At 38.0% G+C, this 24,915-nt stretch overlaps 2 protein-coding genes across 11 annotated transcripts in view; one reads left to right on the forward strand and one right to left on the reverse strand.

Moving 5' to 3' along the window:
- Nucleotides 1–24,915, forward strand: part of GLRA3 (glycine receptor alpha 3) — a 483,419-nt gene that overhangs the window by 163,949 nt on the left and 294,555 nt on the right. The window lies entirely within an intron of this gene.
- On the reverse strand, nucleotides 18,840–23,610 carry ADAM29 (ADAM metallopeptidase domain 29). Its single transcript, XM_021074178.1, has one exon. It carries the CDS (start codon nucleotides 21,549–21,551, stop codon nucleotides 19,386–19,388), a length of 2,166 nt encoding a protein of 721 aa, XP_020929837.1. The 5' UTR covers nucleotides 21,552–23,610; the 3' UTR covers nucleotides 18,840–19,385.

Here is a 24,915-nt window from a genome sequence, read left to right on the forward strand (position 1 = left end):
AAAACAAAAACAAAAACAAAACACCCCAAAACAAAACAGAAAACCTATATCTCAGAGTTCCCTGGTGGCTCAGTGAGTTAAGGATCTGCCATTGTCACTGCTGTGGCTTGAGTTGGATCTCTGACCCTGGGTTGCTGTGGGTGAGACCAAAACAAAAAATAAAAACAAAAACAAAAACAAAAAACCCCCATGACATCGAAAGCTCAAAATCTTTTCTCTGAGATCAGGAAGTCAGGAGAAAGACTTTAAAGTTAGTATGTAGACTTACAGCCAAGACACCTAAATTACTTATCTGGGCATTGCTAAACACACACTTCACATCGAAGGTACAAATTTATTTTACATTAGCTATGTATCTCACTACGTGTTGAATCAGGAAAAATTTATAGAAGGTTCTTACGGGATTTCGTAACTAGCACTCTTGCCTCTTTCCATCTCTTCAAAGTATGGCAGGAAACCCTTGATCTATATGTAAATAAACAATGTGTGACCATACCTGCAGAGTTATCAAGAGGTTTCCCTTCCACATTATGTAAATTGAATCATCTGCACTGGATCTGGTGTTCAGGCTCATTTCATAGGACATGTTTTCAGAGTTCAAATTGGTTTTTTGCTCTTCAATTTTCTGACTTAAAATATACAGAATATTAAACCAGGAGGGTTTTTTGACAAGATAGAGTCCATCCTGACTTTCTTTACAGATGCGCTTAAGTTCAGAAGTGTCTATTTGTCAGACATTAAACAATTAAATAGTGCAGATCTGACATTGATGTGTACAAGATCATGCTTTCTCCTCTGGGGCTGCTTTCTGATTATATGTTTCTTCCTTACTGATGAAAACATATGAATGTTGACTTTATTTAATTAACTATCAACTGAAAGAATAAATCTAGACACCGGCATGGTTTTTCTTCATTATAAGCACATTCTTTTGAACTGTGATCCATAAAGGGATACCAAGGTGAAAAATTGAAATCAAGATGCAATTGATTTTTCTTAGCCAGCTGTTGAAAGAATTTTTAACTACCAGAGAAGAAATAATTAGAGCTATTCTTGTAGCATGAAACAGCTACAAGTAAATGTAATTTATTTCTGAAATATTTTGTTTATAAAGTCAAAACTGCATTTATACAGGAATGGCAAAGAACTTATCTCCAAAACTGAAAATGGCAAAATTCAAAATAAGATAATCTTTGGGTGAATACTTTCTTTACTGTGTCTAGAACATCACATAGTGTACAGCAGTAGGAAACTTGTATTCATCTAGTTTGTTCATTCATATATTCATTGATTAGTCATTGCTAGAGGATGTAAATGTATATCTGAACAGAAAATGATGTATAAGTTCCATTGTGGCTTATTGCTTTGTCATTTCAATTTGTAAGTTTATTTATTTATTTATTTATTTGTCTTTTTGGCATTTCTTGGGCCACTCCCACGGCATATGGAGGTTCCCAGGCTAGGGGTCGAATCGGAGCTGTAGCCACCAGCCTATGCCAGAGCCACAGCAACGCAGGATCCGAGCTGCGTCTGCAACCTACACCACAGCTCACGGCAACGCCGGATCGTTAACCCACCGAGCAAGAGCAGGGATCGAACCTGCAACCTCCTGGTTCCTAGTCGGACTTGTTAACCACTGCGCCACGACGGGAACTCCCAATTTATAAGTTTATAGTGAAACCTCAAAAGACCTAAGGTATTCAGCATGAAAATGAGAATCTCAGAGATGGAGATTTTGCAATTAGTAGCTTCTATTTATTTTCTAGAGAGATATGTAAGAATTGTATAACTTCATATGTTTAACAATTAGTTATATGACTAAGATATCCAACCAATTTACTTCAATACAGCATTAAAATAATTTACTTATTTTAAATAATTCAGGCAGAAATTATAAAGTGGGACAGGAATTATAAAATGCAAATCTGGGAGTTCCTGTTGTGGCACAGTGGAAATGAATCCAACTAGGAACCATGAAGTTTCAGGTTCAGTCCCTGGCCTCTCTCAGTGGGCTGAGGATCCGGTGTTGCCATGAGCTGTGGTGTAGGTTGCAGACGTGGCTAGGATCTGGTGTTGCTGTGGCTCCTATTGGACCCTGGCCTGGGAACCTCCATATGCCACGGGTATGGCCCTAAAAAGACAAAAAAAAAAAAAAAATGCAAATCTGTAGTAAAAGTATGAAAACAAGAGAACCTGTTGATTATATTTTGAAAAAAATCCCTTTCTGATTTGATTAGGAGGTAAATTCTATCTTTGATCTATTAAACTAATGGGCGGAATTGTTTTCTAAGTATTCTTCCTTTCTACCTTTTGTAACTATTGAGAAAGATCTAAGGATACAAAGTTATTATGTGGGATTTAAACAATACTGTTTTCTTATTGAAGTCATGCTTTATTAAAAAATAGTATACCGCAGCAAGAGACTTTCCATATTTCTATATTTTATAAATGCTAAGTTGACCTCAGATTTTCTGGATGTTGCAAATGAGAACAGAAAATTTTGATATCTGATAATGATGAGATATCCTTGATATACATGGACATATGAGAGAAATATTTGATCTGAGGGACTTCTCTTTGTTGTCACAAACCAGAGCATTTCTAAGTTTAAGTTTATGGGCATGATTAAAAATGAATATCACAGTTCTTCCTAATTGTCATCTTTGGTGATGTGTTACATTCCATAATGCCTTTTGCTTTGTGTACTCTTTACTAGGCAGTATTACCCATCTGCAACAGATGCCCAATTGTTTTGATTAGACTGACTTCTTGCATTGAAAGTCAGGTCTTTCAGACAGATTGTAGGGAAGGAGAAGAATTAAAGACTGAGCAATGTCTGTGCTCTTCCAATAAAAGTGTGTTAAGATAGTTTCATATTTAAGCAACGGAAGTACTTAAATACCACGGTTATTTGTAAACATCTTCAGTAGGATGCCAGTGTCCTTGATAAGAGATTTTGTCAAGAAAGAAAGAGAAAACAAAGTGCTACAGAATGTAATTATTTCTTAAGGATTAGCTCTGGAAAAGAAACAAATTTAAAATTCCAGCATACTATGAGCCTGTAAGCTTATATATATTTTTTTCTAGTATCAAGGGGAACTTGGAATCTGAGAAATGAGTCCTCAGTATTTTAGTATTTTAGGTCAATTGAAAAAGTTTCACATTGTACAAGTCCCCCATATTTGCTGGAATGGGAATCACTGGAGATGGAAAAATTCCAATGAAAGAATTAATTTGAAACTATGAAGCCCAACTTGTTTGGGTGAAAATGCATGATTTGAGTATACTTGTGAAATTTCAGTCCAGCGCTAAAGCACTGTAAAGGAATTAGTCTCTGTTATTTCAGTGAACCCATTGTGACTAAAGATGAGAGCTCTAATCTCTGAAGTGAGTGCACTGGCAATCAAAAAGTTTCTTTTGAAATGAACCCATTTTATTTTGCTTTTTGCTTTTTTGAATCCTGTCTCTCATGTGTTTTCTTTCCTATTATAACAGTGCTGGGATAGAAACAAATGTTGTTTGGCAAATACTAAAATTTGAGTGGAAACCCAGCATAGTCTCTGATGTCACAGAATTCATTTTATTTTCCTATTGACTCTTGGAATGCTGCTAGCTTCTGTTTACAATTTCTGTGCCTTTCTACTCCTGTGCTTCTTGATTGTCTATGAAAATCTCCATGTGTTTCATTGTTTCACATCCAGAGGATCCACTTTATTTGGGTTTACCTTGGATTTTGATCCAGTTACCCATAGCCAGACAGCAGGACCATGTGGGGCAAACTGTGGCCTGTTATGAGGCAAGAATCTTGATAGAACCTCATAGTATACTGGACTCTTCTTAGGTAAAATTTGGGGACCAAAGATAGAAACTTTAAAGATGATTTTTTTTTTAACCTAACTTGTCCCTTTTCAGCCATTTTATAACAGTTAGGCACACCTACTTACCATATCCCATTACATATTATGTCGTTCTGAAGGCCAACAAAAGACAGTGTCATGAAAGGTCATTAACCATTTTTTTTAGTTAATATTCCCAAGTTGTTTATTTTTTCAATCCCCCATCAAGAGTTTCTTGATACAAAGCTCACCATGGTATAGTATGAAATACTCTCACCTCAGCTTCTCACCCTCTTTTGAGTCCATTTTTCTTTGCAACAGGCAAGAAGCTTCTGAAGCATGTGCACAAGTCTTTTTTTCAATGTGGAACAGTCCTTTAAACCTCTCTTTCCTTCTCCAACACCCTAACATCAGTAGGAATTGTAGTGGTGCTACAGTAGAGAGTGAATCTTGCCTCCCAAGAAATTTTGTTGCAGTCCTATTAGGTTTTCACCCCTCACCTCCTTTGATGAATTTCCTGAGTCCTCTCTTCTCACCACACAAAACACAAATACTCATTCATATCATTTGCATCATGATAAGCTGATCTAAATTCCCAATGTGAAAATAAGATTCAAAGAATTTTTTTTCATTTGTGTTTCTGTTTTGTTGTGTAAGGGATGCTACCATGATTCCCATGCAGACGAGACCATAGGCAATGATGAGCCTCGATTCTAAACAGCAAGGGTATGTGATGCAGACAGGAAATTCATAAGCTTTTTAGCAGGGCTTGCAGGCTAGGACTTTGGTGGGAGTGGGTTTGTACAAGTGGAGATTGGACATTGGTGGATAAAATACTGGCACTGTGTCAAAGTGCACATCCACTTCATGGGCAGTGGATTTTTTTAACACGTAGAAAAGCCAGCAGTTCCCATTGTGGCTTAGCAGACATGAACCCAACTAATATCCATGAGGATGAATGTTCTTTTTTTAAAAATTAATTTATTTTTTATTATTTCCCCCAACACACTTTTTTTTCCCACTGTAAAGCATGGGGACCCAGTTACACATATATGTATACATAATTTTTTCTCCCATTGTCGTGCTCCATTGTAAGTATCTAGACATAGTTCTCAGTGCTACACAGCAGGATTTCATTGTTAATCCATTCCAAAAGCAATAGTTTGCATCCCTTAACCCCAACATCCCAATCCTTCCCACTCCCTCTCCCTCCCCCCAGCAGCCACAAGTCTTTTCTCCCATTAACCATTTTATTGTAGAGAGAGTGAAAGATCAGAGCGATAGAGGGCCTGTCCTTTGCTGCACTGTGAGATACTATGTAGAGCTGAGGTTATATATCAGATCTTCTTCTGTCCTGCAACATGTCTGATAACCTATTGCATGTGGACTTTTGAGATTCTAGGTTTAAAGGTCTATAAAAAATGAATAAACAGAAACCTCAATTAAACAGAATTGGGAGACTGAAACGGAGCTCTCATGCTCTGAAACGTAGCAGAGCCCAATGAGAAGAGACTTTTCTGCCAAACACTCAATGAAAAGCCATTGGCTCTTTGTTAACCATAGCCCTTCCAATTTCCTTTTCCTCCCTATGATAGTGCTCTCCTTCCCTTGCTGTGTGGAGACTTGCATGTGGTTTACCATGATCTCACACCCTAAATTGCAAGTCTCTGCTGATCCCCAGTAACCCCGTCTTTGTTGGGGGGAAATATCTGGCAGTCTGTTTTTTTCAGGTAAACATTTTGGTGACCCTTATGGGGACCAGAGAAAAGGCCTGCCAGTGGACGAACAGGTGCAGTACCCTAAATTGAGCCCGATGTTGCTCACTGCTTTTCTTGCCATCCTGGAATTTGAAGGTATATCTTTCTTTTGGACCTGAGAGCTCACAGACTCTTTACTTTTGAAGCTCTCAGGCTTTATTCAGGATCCATTTAAAGGTTTGTCTGATTAAGGCCTATATGCAAGCACTAGTTTGGCACTTGAGGTCAGACTGTTTCAACTGAAGCTGGCTGAAAATGCCTTTGATCCAATTTCTTAAGGAAGGTGTTGCTTCAGATGAAACCATGCCAGTTTTTCAGCCTTCGGCCTATCCCTTTCAAAGGACTGTCCTCTTGAGACTAGTTAAAAAAAGCATTTGACCCAGCTTCTCTGGGACCAGGCTATCTTAGGACTAGCTCAGATTGGCTTGCTAAGTTTGAATTAAGTAGTTTGTGCCATAAGCTGTGTGAGCTGTTTGAAAATTGCTCTTTACTCTAGAGGAAAAACCTCTAGGAAATGGGATCCTAGTTATTTGAATATTATAAATCACCCCCACCCTAGGGACTGATAATATTATGATCATTACTATCTGAAGCTATTTAAGACTTATTCTTCAATCACCAATGTGTGCAGACATAAAATTAGGATAAGCTTGAGCAAGTAGCTTACAGAAGTGATTCTTTAAATGAGTTTTGTGTGTAATGAAGTTCAATAGGTTACTTGGTGTGTTCTTAAGTTAGTAAGCCAAAATGCTAATTAAAAACTTAGGGATTTTTTTTGACGTCTTTTCCTTTGCTTGGCATCATTTATAGCCTGATTTGTTCAAACTAAGTTTAGAACATGGAAGACTATCTTTATAGATGGAGTGGCTCAAGGGAAAATTAAAAATTTTATTACAGAGCGTGAAGCATTTAGTATCTGCAATCTCTGACATTGCTGACTCTTAAGGAAATGAACTTGGTTGATATTTAATAACAGTTAGAAATTTGTATTTTCATCAGTTATGATATTTTAATCTGCAAAAAGAACTTCGTGTTTAATTTCTGCCTCTACCAATATCAGATTTTATGTTCAAAGATAGCTCAGTGGTCACTCTTTGTAGCCATGTATGTAAAGGATCTTGACCAAAAAAAAAAAAAAAAAAGAAAGAAGAAGAAAAAGCCAACACATCTGCTTGTCTAACATTTTCTCACCTTCCTATATAAAATGTTACATATTAAAAGTCTGACTTCCATGTCTTATCTTGGCTCTGTAATTTACATTGTCCATTAGCCAATATTATTGAATAAAATTTCAATGAGCCCTTTAAATGTTTCTTAATTTCAGCTCATTATGGAAGGTAATGCATTAAAAAGTCCTTTGTAAAGTCATTTGCAAATGATAGGTGACATCATTATTATGTTCACTCCACTGATACAAGCGTCAAGCTAAGCATTATTGAGAGGTGTCCTGTCAGAAGACCAGCTCATCTCACTGAATGCCAATGTTCATAATATTGCTTGAACAAGATACTAAAATGATCTCATGAAATTGCTGCTCAGCTCTCTTAACATTGGAGTCTAACAGTAGTTAGTGAATCTACTAGGCTTCTCTGTAATGTTGCCACTTCAGCATCTACTTTGTTTGCCCAAGTGGCCTGAGGGGGCCTTAAACTGACAAGTGCACACAAGCCTACACCATGGATAACAGCCTGAGAAGTCACAGAGCAAGTTCTTAACCTGATTTCCCCAATAGCCTTTGTCATCAACAGCCTCCCCCACCTCCCAGGGCTTTCTTTCCCTTTCTGTTCCCCTTAGGTAAGACCCTTGTGGCGCTTCCCCAAACCCTGCTCTTTTTGGTTTGAATTCACCAGACCAGCCTTAGCCTAGGAACTTCGAACCACCCTCCAAACAGAATAAAAAAGACATGTGCCCCAGGTCCTGCCTGGCTATCTGCCCTAACCTCCCCCTGTGGCGTTTTAAGGCTTGCCTTGTTTCTCCTTGGGAACCCGTGGGTACTAAACTTCACTATTTCAGTGTCTCCAGTGGTCTATTGTAGAACTGTAATTCACTGTCTGGTATCTTGGGCTCTAATTTTTTTTTTTTTTTGGTCTTTTTTGCCATTTGTTGGGCCGCTCTTGCGGCATATGGAGGTTCCCAGGCTAGGGGTCTAATCAGAGCTGTTGACACCAGCCTACGCCAGAGCCACAGCACCTTGGGATCCGAGCCACGTCTGCAACCTACACCACAGCTCACGGCAACGCCGGATCGTTAACCCACTGAGCAAGGGCAGGGACCGAACCCGCAACCTCATGGTTCCTAGTCGGATTCGTTAACCACTGCGCCACGACGGGAACTCCTTGGGCTCTAATTAACAAATGTTCTCATATTCACACTACTATGTACAATAGATGGTTAACAAGAACCTACTGTATAATAGCACAGGAAAATCTATTCAATAATTTGTAATAACCTACATGGGAAAAAAGGATATATGTATATATTTAACTGAATCACTTCGCTGTACACCTGAAACTAATACAACATTGTAAGTCAACTATACTCCAATAATAATAAAAGAAAGTTCCCATGTGGTACAGCAGGTTAGGGGTCCAGTGTTGCCACAGCTGTGGCATAGGCTGCAGATGCAGCACAGGTTGGATGACTAGCCTGGGAAGTTCAACATGCTGCAGGTGCAGCCAAAAAAAAAAAAAAAAATTAATTGAACAAAGTCATACTAGCGAGTTGAGGTTTTTTTCATATTATGCTGATGATGATATTCTCATTTCATATTTTTTTCAAGTTTCAATTTAAAAAGTGATCTTGTCTTTCATTTATATGCAGTTTAGCCTATTTGTACACTGTTGAGTATTAGATTATTTCGTTAAACTGAGCCTATATGAAATGAATTATAAAAAGCTGATCAGATAAAAATACTTTACGGATTTACTAAAGTCTATCTTTAAATTAATTATAACATTAATGGAACATGACAATGTTAAAATACTATACAGATCATGTTTCAGGTGGTTTTTATCAATAAATGAGACTGAAGTGAAGAAATGTTAGCCCTCTCAGTAGAAGCTAAATCTCAAATCAAAATATATTATTTAAATATATATAATGTGGGAAGAAACTTCAAGTTATATAATTTCTTACAGAGGAATAGTAGCCAGTTGATAGAGAATCTGATGTGTTCCTAGGACATATGTGCAAATAGGTTTTATGTTATGATATTTCAACTAAATTCATAATCAGTCATTGACTTATACATCTATGAGCCCAGTTACAGAGATCTGTGTTTTGATATTTTGACACTAATGATTTATGCTTTAGGAGACAGCAAATACATTTTTGAAAATAAGTTGAAAAATATTGTATCTTTCGATTGATAATTTTTAGAGTGCCATGATATTTTTACTAAAATTAAATTTACAAGTGGGAAGAACACTTCAGAATGATTTAATCAGGCCAATTCCATATCTGGCTAGGATTAAAAAGCAGCAAAACAAAAAACTCAACCAATATTATCTGAGATTTAACACAGATTTCTGATCTCCACTCTAGATTTGGTGGTCCAAGCTGACAACCTGTGTTAAAAAATCAATACAGAAAGAAATAATATTACCCCCAAGAGTGGTTTTAAATCTAATGATATATTCCCTCGAATACACTGATAGAACAATCAAATGACAGGGAAAACTTTGTTACTACCAAGGGATGGAGTCTCCAACATTTTCTGACAGTAGCAATTACCCTGAAATTTATCTTCTCTTAACTTCTGATCATGTCCATACCATATTTTGCTATTCTTTGTCCTCATAGCCTTAAAACAACCCTCCATTTCCTGCTTCATATTGCTTTAGAATGATACACTGAAAATATAGCTTATGCCATGCAACTTGCTTGCTCATATAGTTGTAACAGAATTCTTTAAAAAATTATTTTTTATTGAAGTATAGTTGATTTACAATGTCCTGTCAATTTCTGCTATATAGCACAGTGATTTCTACAGTTTGAAGGTCTATCTATGTATCTATCATTTCAAATTATTCCACAACTCAAATTTTCTTTAGGGACAAATTTTACACATTATCTACTCTTATGATTTTGATAATATTTATTTTCTGGGGTGAATTTTTCTCTTTTTATCTAAATCCTACTCATAATGTACTATTACAATCAGACAGATAAATTGATAAAGATGATATGATTATACACATAGACACACAATGAAGTTTTATTCATAATTAATACATCCTGTCATTTGCAATAACATGAATGAACCAGAGGACATTATAGTAAGTGAAGTAAGAAAGACACAGAAAGAAAAATACTATATGATACTGTTTATATCTGGAATCTAAAAAATTGAACTCACAGAAGCAGAAAGTTGCTAAGGGCTTGAAGGTGGGGGGAAATGGGAGTTATTGCTCAGATAGTACAAACATTTAGTTATAAGATTAGCTCTGGCGATTTGATGTACAGCATAGTGATTTGGTGACTTTAGCTAATAATACTGTATTGTATACTTGAAATCTTCTAAGAGTAGATCTTAAATGTTCTCTCCACACACACATACATAAAGATAATTATGTGTGGTAATGGATGTGTTAATTAATTTGATTGTGGTAAGCATTTCACAGTGTACATATGTCAGATAATCACGTTGTACTCCTTAAATATAGATACTTTTTTCTTATCAATTATACCTTAATAAAGCTGGAAAAAACTTTCTTCATCAAGCTTATTTTGAACGCTTTATTCCAAGAGTTTGTTTTCTGACTGAAACTTAACAGAAATAACTTATTCAACTCATTATGTTTAACCATACAAGGTTAAACTATATATGCCTGCTAATCTGTGTTCAAAAACTTCTCAATAGAGCTTCAGATGCTCTCAACCTGCAGTACTCTGGTAGCTCTCCTGTTTCCTCTCTTGGCATGAATAGGTTATAGATTAAGAGTTTAAGAAGATAAAACTCCCAGATCTAGGATGCTGATGCCCTATTCATTCCATCAGCTTAGAATAGTTTTGAATATATTTGCTTTATTTTAAATGACAATTACAAACTATATTAAATTTTTTGTAAGAATTGACAAAGATTTTTTATATCTTGCAGTCCATAGCAAAAACTCTACTAGGTTGGTATGTCTGTTCCCCAAAGTCCTGTCTAAGTCATAACTGGAGGTTTTTCTCTTTCTTAAGTACATTAGATGTGTTTTAACAGGCTTTTCAATAAGAAAAAATATGTAAGGTTTATCATGGGTTTTAGTCATCCAGATTATCCTGCAGAGCTCCCAGAACATCAGCCTATTTAAAATTCTTAAAACGTGTTATTTGCATGTAATTATAACAAAGCTTGCATATATTCAGGTATAACAATACTTGAATACTGAATAAAATGTGCTATACAATTTTCTAAGCTCATTACAGTATTATCATACTGATAATACCAGTAGGTAGGTACTATTATTAGCCCCATTACAAACATAAAAAAAGCAATGCTCAAAATGTTTAAGTAATTTGAAAACGATCATGTAGCAAATTAGGGAAAGAACATGGTTTTAACCTGCAAGTTGAATCCTTTTCTCTTATACCATTACTAACTCCCAGAACATCAAGGTTGTATGTTCAACCTTTTATGAACTCTACATTCTCCAGCATCCAAGCAGTCACTTATGCCTGGCTATGTAACTAGATTCTAGCAATGATGCAGAAGAGGAAGCGACCTGTGGAAGTTTTTGGTTGCTTTTCTTAAAAGGTAGCTGGGGTGTGTGTGTGTGTGTGTGTGTGTGTGTGTGTGTGTGTGTGTGTGTGTGTGTGTGTGTGGTGTTTTTCTCCCCCCTTTTTCAAGCTGTTTCTTGGAAAAGAAATAATAGTTGGTATTCCATATCGGATCATAATAAGTTCTATACCATAAGCTTGGCCTGCTATGGCTAGCCTTAAACTACTCTGGAGCCTTTATATTAACTCTCAATTGCTTATGTACTCCATGTAGAGAGAAATTTAATTTCTATCTTGTTTCAGCCACCATTTTCAGCTCACTATTAATTATAGCTGAATTTAATCCTGACTAATAGATTTCTTAGGTTATATTGAAAAATAATATAAAAATCAATTTTTATAGAACACTGGGCTTTATATATTGTTATTTAATGTATTAAAATTAAAACTAAGGAATTAAAAATATTTATTAGTTAATTTAAAATGACAATAATAGGGAGTTCCTGTTGTGGCTTAGCAGGCTAAGGACCCAACTAGTATTGATGAGCATGTGGGTTCGATCCCTGGCTTTGCTTAGTGTAGGTTACAAACATGGCTCAGATCTGACGTTGTTTTGGCTGTGGTGTAGGCTGGAAGCTGCAGCTCTGATTCAGCCCCTAGCCTGGGAACCTCCATATGCCAAGTGGCATTTTAAATGTCTGGTTGAACAGAAGAGAGATTGTATGAATTCTTGTATCTGCTGTTGAATTTAATTTATTGCCATATGATTTATTGTTTAAAGTATATGAACAAAATCCAGCTTCACTGAAATATGCATTTGGAAAAAATGAGGATTGTCTTAATTTTTTTTGATAATTATAGATATTCTTCTCAGGTACTTTTACAAAACTCAAGTTTCTTAAATGTTAGTTGCAGACCCTGAAAGCATATAAATAACCATTTAATCCTATTACATTAAAATTTATTGGCATATCTTACTTATATTTTGGAAGTATATTTTCCCATTTTGGGAAATGTTTCACTATATGATGAACTTCCACCTTTGATACTCTTCATAAAAGAATAAAAACAATCACATTCTTCAGTTTCATCTAATCTCATCAGGGAAGACATTGTGTTAGAAACTGTGGTTCCGGAGTTCCCGTCGTGGCGCAGTGGTTAACGGATCCGACTAGGAACCATGAGGTTGCGGGTTCGGTCCCTGCCCTTGCTCAGTGGGTTAACGGTCCGGCGTTGCCGTGAGCTGTGGTGTAGGTTGCAGACGCGGCTCGGATCCTGCGTTGCTGTGGCTCTGGCGCAGGCCGGTGGCTACAGCTCCGATTCAACCCCTAGCCTGGGAACCTCCATATGCCGCGGGAGCGGCCCAAGAAATAGCAACAACAACAACAAAAGACAAAAAATAAATAAATAAATAAATAAATAAAAAGAAACTGTGGTTCCAAATTTTCAGTTTTTTTTGTGTGTGTTTTAGGAACACACCTGCAGCATATGGAAGTTGCCAGATTAGAGGCTGAATCAGATCTGCAGCTGCCAGCCACGCCAAAGCCACAGCAGCACCAGATCCAAGACTTGTCTGTGACCTGAACCACGGCTGTCCGAAACTTGGATCCTTAACCCACTGAGAGAGGCCGGAGAGCTAACCTGCATCCTCATGGATATTACTCCAGTTGGTAACCCACTGAGCCACAATGGGAGTGCCTCCAAATTTTAATATTTATTTGAGGGCTCAAATATTATCATTAACAAAAATTACTGTCAATTGCTGTCCTTGAAGTGATAGGCTTTGTTCATTTTTTAGAGAAAATATCTTGCCAGATAATTAGGTCCAAGTAACCATTGTTTGTTGATTGTTTTTCCAAGCAAAAATTGAATTCTATAAAAGAAGTAGCTAGTTCAACTTGCAGCTCAATCACAGCAGTGGTTTTTCTTTTTGTTGAGATAACCATCATACCTCAGTGTTCAGTACAAGTGCTTTACATGAGGTTCCCATTTTATCACACAGAGTAATAAAAAGATATGTAGGACAAATATATAAAAATTAATAAATTATACTGGCTGGCTTTTAAAAAAATTCTGAGTGAGTCACCCCATGTTGTGCAAGTCTCAGCCAACAGAGAGTTGAGGGCAAAGAGAACATGGACCAAGAGATGGAAACGGAAGAATTTCTTTCATCCATATACATATCTCCCCAGGGTACATGATACTTGTACATATAATAAATTAATAAATTAAGCAGCATTGTTCTATTTTCCTCCTTTCTTTCCTCTCCTACTTTGAGATACGGCAAATTGGTGATGGTGAACTTTTTAATTTAGTACTTAGAACACAAGCTATCAAGGTGAGGTTATGAGTGACTCGGAAAAGGAACGGACGTTAATCAGATACAGACAATGGCAGACAGTATATATGAGGGTTTGTTTTCTGGTTGTTTTTGCTGCGCCCGCGGCATAGCATGCCAGGGATCCAACCTGAGCCATAGCAGTGACACTCCGGATCATGAACCCGCTGCACCACAGGAGAACTCCTTGAATTTTGTTTTTGTGGGAATCCTAATTACAACGGGGAACTGAAGTGATCAGCTCTTCTCGGTTCTCAAGCCGGCTGGGCTCCCAACTGGAAGTTACACCTACCAGAGAGGCTCTCTTGCTCCCCCTTCCGTTTCCCAGTTTGCGCATCGCAGATTTGGGGCCTTCTCAGCCCCCGTACCCACGTGACCAATCCCGCACTTTGCCCTCTGCGAGCGGGAGCCTTCGAGAGCGAGATGCTTAACTTCCGGGGAAAACTGGCAGGCCGAGGGCTGAGAGGAGTCACTGCTTGTGTTCCACCCTGAAGGTAGGCCTCCCTCAAAAGAGTTCAAGTACTCCACTCGTCAGTGTCTCTGTCTCTAGATAATGGTGTCTTCTTTCTGGTTCACTTATATTGTATCTCCTGTTGGTACTGTTTCTCAGAATTCTGCCTAATACACCCAGCTTCATGATTGTGACAGAAAAGTAGTGGGCGAGTCACTTCAGACTCGAGCTTAGAATCGCTTTCTCCATACCTTTCTGGAAATTTTGTAACTAACCCAGTACTAAATATTCTCTTTTAATGTATTAGAGAAGTTTCTGTAATTTCACAACTGAGGCAGGATTGATGGCAAATGAATTGTTTTAAAATCACAGTGCCTTCTGACAATGGTCAAATAATTACTTGAAACGCCAGTAGAATACTCTTTTTAAAAAATTATGAAACATTTCGGGAGTTCCTGTGGTGGCGCAGTGGAAATGAATCCAACTAGGAACCATGAGGTTGCAGGTTCCATCCCTGGCCTGGCTCAGTGGGTTAAGGATCTGTATGTTGGAATTGGTTTTTTTTTTTTCCAGTCCAGATCTCAATTCCAATTAAAATCACAAAATCATCCAGCATTTTTTTTTTTTTTTTTCTTTTCGCCATTTCTTGGGGTAGCATGTGGAGGTTCCCAGGCTAGGGGTCTAATCAGAGCTGTAGCCACCGGCCTACGCCAGAGCCACAGCAACGCAGGATCCGAGCCGCGTCTGCGACCTACACCACAGCTCACGGCAACGCCGGATCGTTAACCCACTGAGCAAGGGCAGGGATCGAACCCGCAACTTCATGCTTCCCAGTTAGATTCGTTAACCACTGCGCCACGTTAGGAACTCCCATCCAGCATTTTTAAAAGATTACCTATGTCATTGTTTGCAAGGCATACTTGAAGAGTTGCGATAACATATCAATTGATCTACCACCACTACCAGTTTAAGAAATTTCTTGAGGGTCCACTGCAGTGTGAAATAGACATAAAGATACATTGTTTCCTCATGGATATCACTGACAAACAGAAACTGTTGAAATGTTTGTTTGGCTTCAATATCTGCTACTGTTTTTCTCTTCTTCAATTGTGAGCTAAGTGGGAGTTGTAAAGTGATTGTTTGAAGATCTAGATGAGACCTCTCCTTGGTGCAATGGTCATTTAACTGATGAAGAAAAAAATCATTGTCTCTGGAAATTGATCTTAGGCCATACAAAAAGTGGATAGACATTTATTCAAACAAATCTTCTAAATATTGGTAAAAGCTGAAGGTAACTGTGGCGTTTGACCTATAATGCGATCCCCTCCACCCCATCTGTCACTTTCTTTATTCTGGACAGACAATGGCTAATACAGAAGGTTCATTCAACCCTGAATTCCTAGTCTGATGCTAGGGTTTCACCCACGTAGGGACAGATCTTTCACCTGTTCCTCCCATGGCTTCCTGTTTTGGAATTTATATTTTATGTGAGCATGTATGATTTTAATCACCCAAATTTGACTCAGGGGATGGGAGTTATGTCTCAGGAAAAACAGTCCTGCAATAGTAAGTCTCCAGTTTTCTTTGATGCACTTGGCTTCTCCACCAGCTGCTCTATGCCAGGAGGTGCAAGCTAAGAAGACTGCAGTCTGCCATCTTCCTCTCACATCACTTTGTGAGTGGGGAAGTTGCTCTGATAAGGACATGTATTATTGTAGTAGCACAGATATTCTGCCAGGGATGAGCCAGGTCATAGGTAGCACTCTGCTTGTGGAGTCTGACTTTGGTACACAGAATGGAGAAATTCTTGAACAAGGTTATAGTTCCAAAGTGGAGATTTTGATGCCAAGCAATTGAGAGTGGGCTGCCAATTTCATGAACCTAATAGCAGCAAACATCGAAGTCCCTAGAAGTTTAACAAAGAGACTAGGGAAAGAGAGCCAAAAAAAAAAAAAAAAAAAAAAAGGCCTCCTGGGATCACACTCATCAGCATTCTAGAAGGCTCTTCACATGCATTAGGAATAACCAACCACTCAGTATCAATCAGAGTATGGTATTCTGCAGACTTGAAACATTCTCAGTCCACTGTGAAATTCATTAAAAAAGGGTAGAAGCCTCATTGGCTCAAGGGGAGCAAGTACATTTTGACCAAATACTAGCTGAAAAAGACCATTCTGAATATCAGTAAAGGCATATAATTTAAAAAAATGAATATATAAGAAGACCAAATGGAAGATCTTGAATTGAAAAAGTTAATAATCAAAATTAAAAAAAATGGTAGAGCATGTCAGCAGATTTCAGCAGGCAGAAGAACCAGAATAATTTATTTGAAGGTAAATTATGAAGAGTCTCACAATCTGAAGAAAAGAAACAAGAAAAAGAATTGACTATGCCTATGGAAGTTAAAGAACCCACTCTGAGGTAGTAGGGTGATATCTTTCCTCTCTTTAAAAAACATTTCCATCCAGAAGCGGTTGAATATTATTTCTATTCACCTCCCTCTTTCTGACTTCTCTAGATCTCTAGGAATATTAGAACTTTTAATATATTCCATATATTTCTTAGCCACATTTTCTTTTTGCTTTTGTTTTTCTGTGTACCTTAGTATAGGATCTTCCCATTGACTTGTCTTCCAGTTAAGTAATTCTGTAATGGAATATGTCCAAACCATACACTGAATTCTTATTGTATATTGTACATTTTAGTTTTGAAGCTTGCATTTGAAATTCTTGTGTAGATTCCATCTCACTGAGGATATTCAAAGTTTTTTCTTATATTTGTATATTTTTCATCTGTTTTAAAATTTATTAATCACAGGTATTTTTTTCATGTACTCTTTCTCCACTGTCTGGATCTTCTTGTCACTACTTATAGTTTCTCCTTATTTCCTTCCTTTTTTCTGAGTAATTGTTTATAAATTTTGATTTTTGTCATATATGGTAATGTTTTACCATCTTCAGGTAATGTTTCAATGTGTATGAAACGTAGCTGCAAGTCACTGCTCTGGAGAGTGTTTTCTTTCCTCTGTGAGGAAGACAGACTGAAGAGCTGATACCTAAGTCCAGTCATGAATTGTGCTTGGTCAGAAGTGAGTGGGTTTTTAGTGAATCTTGGACAAATTCTTCTTTTCTTATATTGCTCAGGCTGAGCCTGCTAGACTTTCAATTGTGACTTTTATGTCGATTTATTTTCTCAGCTCTGAAAGATGGTGGGGGTTAATCTCTATCACCTAGAGGTCTATAACACAGCTCTCCAACCTCTTGCCACATGCAGTGTAAATACCAGATAAGTGTATCATAGAGATGGATCACATGCTTGAGAAAAGACTCCTTTTACCATGTCTTCTGTCCAGAATATAGCGTGATTTTGCAGTATTTCAGACTAGCTCACTAGCATGCAGTGAAGCTCTCCAATTTTGCAAATGTGACTTGGGGAAAAATTATTGGGATTAGAGGCCCCTCAATGTCTAATTTATGACCCTACACCTGTGTAGTAACTAAAAGAATTGGGGATTTCTTCCTTCAGGACAGTCCTCTCAACTGGACCAAACCTAAGGCTCATTTCACATACAGCATCATGAAGTGTTCAGTGGAAGAAATGACTGGCAAGACTCAATGTTTTGAACTTTCAATTCTGAAATATTATTTTCCCAGCCTGAAGTTTTAATTTATCTACTCCGCTTTGCTTCCTTAGCTTCCTGATGTGTTAAAATGTAGTTCTTAAAATATAATTGGACTATGTAAGTTTTTTTTCCCTTAGTGGAAACATTGACAACCAGAATTTATATATCCTACATAGAATTGTAGCTGTCTTTTAAATTTTATCTTTATCCTGTTTTATAGGTAAAGTTACAAAAGAGTTGAGTGGCAATTATTATATTCCTCTCTTTTCAAGTTTTTATGGAATTCTATCTAAGTGTAAATCATGTCCCCAAGATGGGGACATGGCAATGTGTGAAAAATTGAAAACACTCTGATGTCAGACTCTTCCTTGTGTTCTCCATTATATCAGAATAAGTGCTGTATCTGTTAGAGTTCAGTCACAAAAAGAGAAACCACAATACCTAGATAATGACAAGTTAACAACTGAAGACATAACTATGGTTTCTAGGACTAGAAATCCAAGGGAAGAGGTGGTGGTATTGGAACCTACACCTTTGCAGTAGGTCCCTTGAAGCTAGTATCTGATCCCTGAGGAGAGGGTTTAACCAGTCTGGTTGTGGGACCTCGGGGATTTGGTGAAGATTCAGATGTGGGACTCAAAACCGTGAGGGTAAGATGCTTGGTAGCAGTGCCAGTATACCTGAGGCTGATAGTATTGTTGCTTCTGGATGTAACCAAATATATACATACAGCAGAAATTTAGCGTTGATGCCAAGGTAAAAGCTGTTAATGAGGCAACACCGACATGAACACCAATCAAATGATTCCTCAAGTTTCATCTCCTTCTAGTTCCCCCCAATGGGAGAAAGTAATAGGGAGCGAAATGGCAAATAGGAATTTCCATTTGTAGGCTCCCATTCCTTGTGGGACAAGGCAGAGTTCAAAGGGGGAAGGATGTTTGGGATTGAGAAACAGCAAATCAAAACACACAAAAGGAGTTCCCATTGTAGCTCAACAGGTTAAGAACCTGACATAGTCTCTGTGAAAATGTGAGTTTGGTCCCTGGCCTTGCTCAGTGGGTTAAGGATCTGGCGTTGCCAAAAGCTGCATCATAGGTTGCAGACATGGCTCAGATCTGGCATTGCTGTGGCTGTGGTGTAGGCTGCAGGTGTAGCTCTGATTGGACCCCTAGGCTGAGAACTTCCATATGCTGCAGGTGTGGCTGTAAAAAGAAACACACACACACACGCACACACACACACACGCCATCCAGAAACTGTGTCTTTGCTCAAGAAACACAAAGATAATAATCTCATGAAAATTAACCATTAAAACTGCTTAAAATGATGGGAAGTAGAAATAGGCTAGGGATTAGTATATTTTGTTGTTTAATGGCTGTTTATGGTCCCCAATGACAAAAAAGTTGAGATTTTCTGTCAGTAATCTAGGACACATGCTGTTAACATTTGTACTGCGAGGAGAGTAAAACTTAATACATGGGGAAGATCATCAGGCTTTGCTATTTTCTTTTGAAATTGGAATTATTGGTTTTCTTTCTCATTTGATTAGTTAGCTGGTGTATTTTGCGTTTCTCCCTTAGGCATAGTTGTAACACTCTGCGTTTGATCTTCTAGTGAAGTCTTAATATTCTTCTCTTCTGTCTTAGGTTGGAACAATCTTCTCTGCCTTATCACCTTTTTAAGTTCTTCTCATAAAAATTAAAAGTAACAGACTTACTAGTAAAACAAAAAGTAGAATCAACCAAAGTGGTAACAGGTTATTCTTTCTTTCTACCTTTTCATTTTTGCCAGGGGGTGGGCCACTATCAACACTACCTCCACTGCCTTTTAGCAGGCATTTGGGTGGGGCCCATTCAGAGTTGCAGTGGCAGTGATGTCGGTTGTTGCAGACTCCACTCATATTGCATGTCTCAGGTGAACAAGCACTTTCCCAGAGGGACATATGGACACACTTCCTTTGGATGCAGACATGTCCTGCACCGCACTCTGTGCCATCCTTCACTTCACCAACATCAGGTAAGGTCATCCCCAAATGGTGGTCTGTACCCCAGCAGGTGACTCCATTGAAGTGAGTCCAGTGCACAGTAGAATGATCTCTCAGGAGGGGAATTTCTGTCACATTCTCACACTGAAGCCTCCCACAGAGGATATCTGAGATGTTACATCGTACGTATTTAGTAGCCTTGAGACCACAGTTACCAAAACGGTCTCCTCGGGTATTCATTTCCCTGTAACAACTCTGATCTGCACTCCTGGCCTGTTTGCCAAAGATTTTCCTACACTGTTCATTGTGGTTATTGCATCTCTTTTCATAGCAGTAGCCGCCGCCTGTGCAGGAGGTCCCATCCTGCATATACACATCTTCTGGACATTGATGTGATGTCCCATTGCACCATTCTGGAAGATCACATTCATTTTCCTCTTTTCTACACATGGAGCCTGCCGGCATGAATGAGCATTCCTCACAGCAAAGTCCAAAAGCACAGTCAGCCCCAGCTGTCAGAGTGCAGTCTGACTGACAACAGGGGTCCTTTTCACACATATATCTGGAACCACAATCACACTGCTCTCCTTCATCAACCACTCTGTTCCCACAGCCTTTAATCATGAAGACTTTCTGTGGATCTGGTGAAGTGTACACACAAGGTTTTTGGGCAATACGGTTCCAGTAGTTCATATAACTGCAGTTGCTGAATTTAGTTGTTGTTGCTTTATATGGAAACATTATGCATTTGCTTCTTCCACATCCACAGGTTTTGGTATCATCATGCCCCATACCCAAATTATGACCAATCTCGTGTGACACAATATATGCTGAATCAGTTATGTCGCCATTCAGAAAACTATCAATTCCACAGTTTGTATGAGTTTTACATACTGTTCCAACAAAGGCTAAGCCAACATTGGTACCAAAATCCTTTTTCACAAAAATATGTGCAACATCATGGGGCAAACGAGTATTAAAGCCCCTTCTCTTCCATTTGCAAAATCCATTCAGGCCGTCTCCTATGCTGTGTAATGAAACATAGCTTTCTTCAGTCCATACCTCTATTCCCATTAAAAACACATCAATATCCAATGATTTTAATAAGTCACTTATTCCATGGAAAATAAAGCATACTTCATTCTGTACAAGTGAGGTATTCCTTTGGTGATGAAGATAGCGAGTGTGGTCTACGACCACTGCCACTTCAAGAAAACGCCTGTGGGTCCACCAGCCTTCATATCCACTTTGCATCAAAGTAGAATTAACACTCTCCTGAAATGTCACTTGTTGTTCTATTTCTTCATCTGTTAATCCACAGCTCATGGGTGGAAATTCTGTTTCTTCATTGTCCATCTTATATACTAGATGTTCAAATGTTGTTGAAAGCCTTTTGGGCTCAACTTTATAAACAATGTCATTTGTCTGTAACATTCCTTGAAAACCCCCTAAACAGGTATTGAGGGAAACCAGAGATTCTGGGTCCCCCTCCACATAACCATGATAGTAACAGTCATTCTGAATAAAAGGGTGGTCCTCCAGGAGAGCACCCTGATCTGTGTAGGTGAACACTGGGAGGTTTTTGGACAAAAAATGCTTCTTGACCTTTATGTGAATAACATATATCTTGCCCCCAAAGTACAGTCTGTAAGAGAGCCAGCCATGAGACTTCACATCCCTGCCAGTGTTTGTTACCTTCAAGGGTATAACCACTTCTTGGGGACCATGTCTTTGGGAGTGTCCAATCTGGGACCATCCAGGAAGGAAGAGAAATACTTTCGGCCAGAGCAGCAGGAGGGGGATCTTCATATACACCAGGAAGTCACCCACAGCTATTATGGACCCATCATAATTAGCCATTGGTTAAAAAAAAATAGGGGAGGACAAAAATACATCACTGTTTTGTCTTCTTCTTCTGATCTGGTTGAATTCAGCACTGACCTTTAATCTATTCTCTGGCAGAGTCATGCCATTGAAGCAGCAGCACTAAAAGAAAAAATAGAGATAGAGGTGGGAATTTGAGCAAACCAAGGTAGAGCAGAAAGAGGTTCTGGATTAAAATAGGTAAGTGTTTGGCTTAAGAAATAGTTTAATGTCTTGCATTGCATTCACTATTAAGTAATGGTGAGACAGAGGGAGAATGTGATTGTCCAAAGGAACAGTATTGGCCTAGGATGACACTTGTTGAACCTAGATGAAGGACACATAGTGATTCATGATAGCATTCTCTATAAGTATGTGCAAACATTTCCACAATAAATATGTAAAACAAAGTGTCTTAATAGAAAAATGAACATTTGTCATATTCTGATAAAGGAGTCTTGTATTACACATGGATTGTTTATAAATAACAAAATGTAGGTCTTCCTTTTACTTACAAATGAAGATTTAATCACATTATTCAGGAGAGATGTAAATATTATTCACATATATTTTTTCTCATTGTCCATATAATATACTTCTACTTGACAAGTTATTACTTATCTTGACTCCCCTGCACTCATCTTGATGTAAACCTGTGAAATTGTGGGGGTCAAACATCACTGTCTTTCACACCTCTGAGAATCTACTGTAATGGTACTCAGTTCAGTAGTCAGTAGACCAAGGTGGTTTTGGAAGGGGCCTGTGTTGGGTTGTTGATGGATGATACTCAGAAGTATTTACATTTTATTATACTCTTAAGAACAACATTAAAAAACCTCTGGCCATATACAATGGAAGAAAATCAGTGTAGCTGAAAGACTAACAGTTACAGTTGGGAATGTACTGAAGACGAAATAAAGATCCTTCTGAAATGCAAAGGAAAACAGTGAATCCTAAAAGAATGGTGGAAAGCTTTGAGGAAAGTAGTATTATCTCAGAGTGGCAAAGACATCAAAGTGCCCACATTTATAGGATTGCTAGGTGACTAGTTCCTGAGGTCAACCTTAACCTTATGTATTTATTTCATAAATGAAACACACACACACACACACACACGAAAATTTCTCAATAATATAAATGTGTTATCAGATATTTGTTGGCATGAAATCTAGAACCATGACTGGCTGGCAGTACTGATTTCTGCTTTTTTTTGTTTGAATAAAACTTTTGAAAAACACATTATGTGCCAACATGATACTATACATTTGGGAAGTGAACATGCAAGACAAGGTAATTCAGTTGTTTAGAGGTCTAATTTGGACAGAGTGGTTGGGGTAAAATACACAGTAGGGATTTTTTTATTGCCTTCAGTATTTTTATATATAAAATGCTTACATTTATTTATCTAGCAAAATATCCACTGTCTTTATCAGATTATTAAAGTAGTGAGATTGTTTCAAGTGAGAACCCTTGGCCTAGTTGAAAAATCACAGAAAATTAAGTCTGCTATGAGGATTCTAATACAGTGATCAAATTTACTTCCCTTCCTAGGTATTATAAAAATGAAATATGCCTGATTAGGAACTTATCATCTACTAGACCCTGTTTTAGTGATTTCTGCTTAAATAAAATCTTTTTTTTAAAAAAGTAATGTTTCTTGACTTCCTTTTTTCTGGAAGCATTTTTCTGTCATTTATGGAACTGTCATTTCATTAAAGCAAGAACAATGTCCTGTATACCCACAATTCTTCATGGTATGCTTCTTATTCTTATTTAATTCTACTAAATGTGCAAGTCAGCTGGTTAAGTTGACAGTGTCTGGCCCAGCAGAGAGGAAGACTTCCATTCTCAGGATGTCCATATACTGTGCAGACTATGGTATGTGGAGCGTCTGGTTATAACTTGCTTTGGTTACTAAAGCCACTTCCAAAACTATAATCAGTTAGCCATTTCTTTAGACCACTATTTATGTTACTTTTTTTTTTTTTTTTGGTCTTTTTTTTAGGGCACACCTGGGGCACATGGAGGGTTCTCAGGTTAGGGGTTGAATTGCAGCTGTAGCTGCCAGCCTAGGCCACAGCCACAGCAATGCAGGATCCCAGCCACATCTGTGACCTATACCACAGCTCATGGCAATGCTGGATTTTTAACCCACTGAGGAAGGCCAGGCAGGGATTGAACCCTCATCCTCATGGATGCTAGTCGGGTTAACCACTGAGCCACGATGGGAACTCCTACTTTCTTACTCTTAAACCAATTCTCAAATCAATACTACACAAACCTCAAAAATTGGGCATTTGATTTACTAATGGATTATCTAGCAATAATCTTACCCACCTTCTGAGTTTATGGAGTGAGTGAACAATATCTAGTTTAATTTTAGGGCTCATTTTCAACAATGGTTAGCCATTCGTCTTTGGCCATGATGTTAACTCTTACATATTAAATCATTAACCCCTTCTTTTTTAAAATTTTAATTTTTTAAACTTAAATTTTTTCATTATAGATTGTTTACAGTGTTCTGTCAATTTTCTACTGTACAGCATGTTGACCTGGTACACACACATGCATAGGTACATCAGAAGTAATTAGATATAGTTCCCAGTGCTATACAGCAGGATCTCATTGCCCATCCATTCCAAAGGCAACAGTCTGCATCTGTTAACCCCAGACTCCCAGTCCATCCCACTCCATCCCCTTCCCCCTTGGCAACCACAAGTCTCTTCTCCAAGTTCATGATTTTCTTTTCTGTGGAAAGGTTCCTTTGTGCCATATATTAGATTCCAGATATGTGACATCATATGGTGTGTGACTTTCGCTTTCTGACTTCACTCAGTATGAGAGTCTCAAGTTCCATCCATGTTGCTGCAAATGGCATTATGTCATTCTTTTTTATGGCTGAGTAGTATTCCATTGTGTATATATCCAACATCTTCCTAATCCAATCGTCTGTTGATGGACATTTGGGTTGTTTCCATGACTTGGCTATTGTGAATAGTGTTGCAGTGAACATGCATGTGCATGTGTCGTTTTCAAGGAAAGTTTTGTCCGAATATATGCCCAAGAGTGGGATTGCTAGGTCATGTGGTAGTTCTATGTATAGATTTCTAAGGTACCTCCATACTATTCTCCATAGTGGTTGTACCAGCTTACAATCCCACCAACAGTGCAGGAGGGTTCCCTTTCTCCACACCCTCTCCAGAATTTGTTAGTTGTGGACTTACTATTAATGATGGCCATTCTGACAGGTAAGAGGTGGTATCTCATGGTAGTTTTGAATGGTATTTATCTAATAATCAGGGATGTTGGCATTTTTTTCATGTTTGTTGGCCATCTGTATATCTTTTTTGGAGAAATGTCT

Source organism: Sus scrofa, chromosome 14, assembly GCF_000003025.6.
Source record: "Sus scrofa isolate TJ Tabasco breed Duroc chromosome 14, Sscrofa11.1, whole genome shotgun sequence".
Taxonomy (NCBI): domain Eukaryota; kingdom Metazoa; phylum Chordata; class Mammalia; order Artiodactyla; family Suidae; genus Sus; species Sus scrofa.

Bases quoted from the DNA above. Each gene is read 5' to 3' on its own strand.
- ADAM29 (XM_021074178.1), bottom strand. From the start codon at position 21,551: ATGGCTAATTATGATGGGTCCATAATAGCTGTGGGTGACTTCCTGGTG.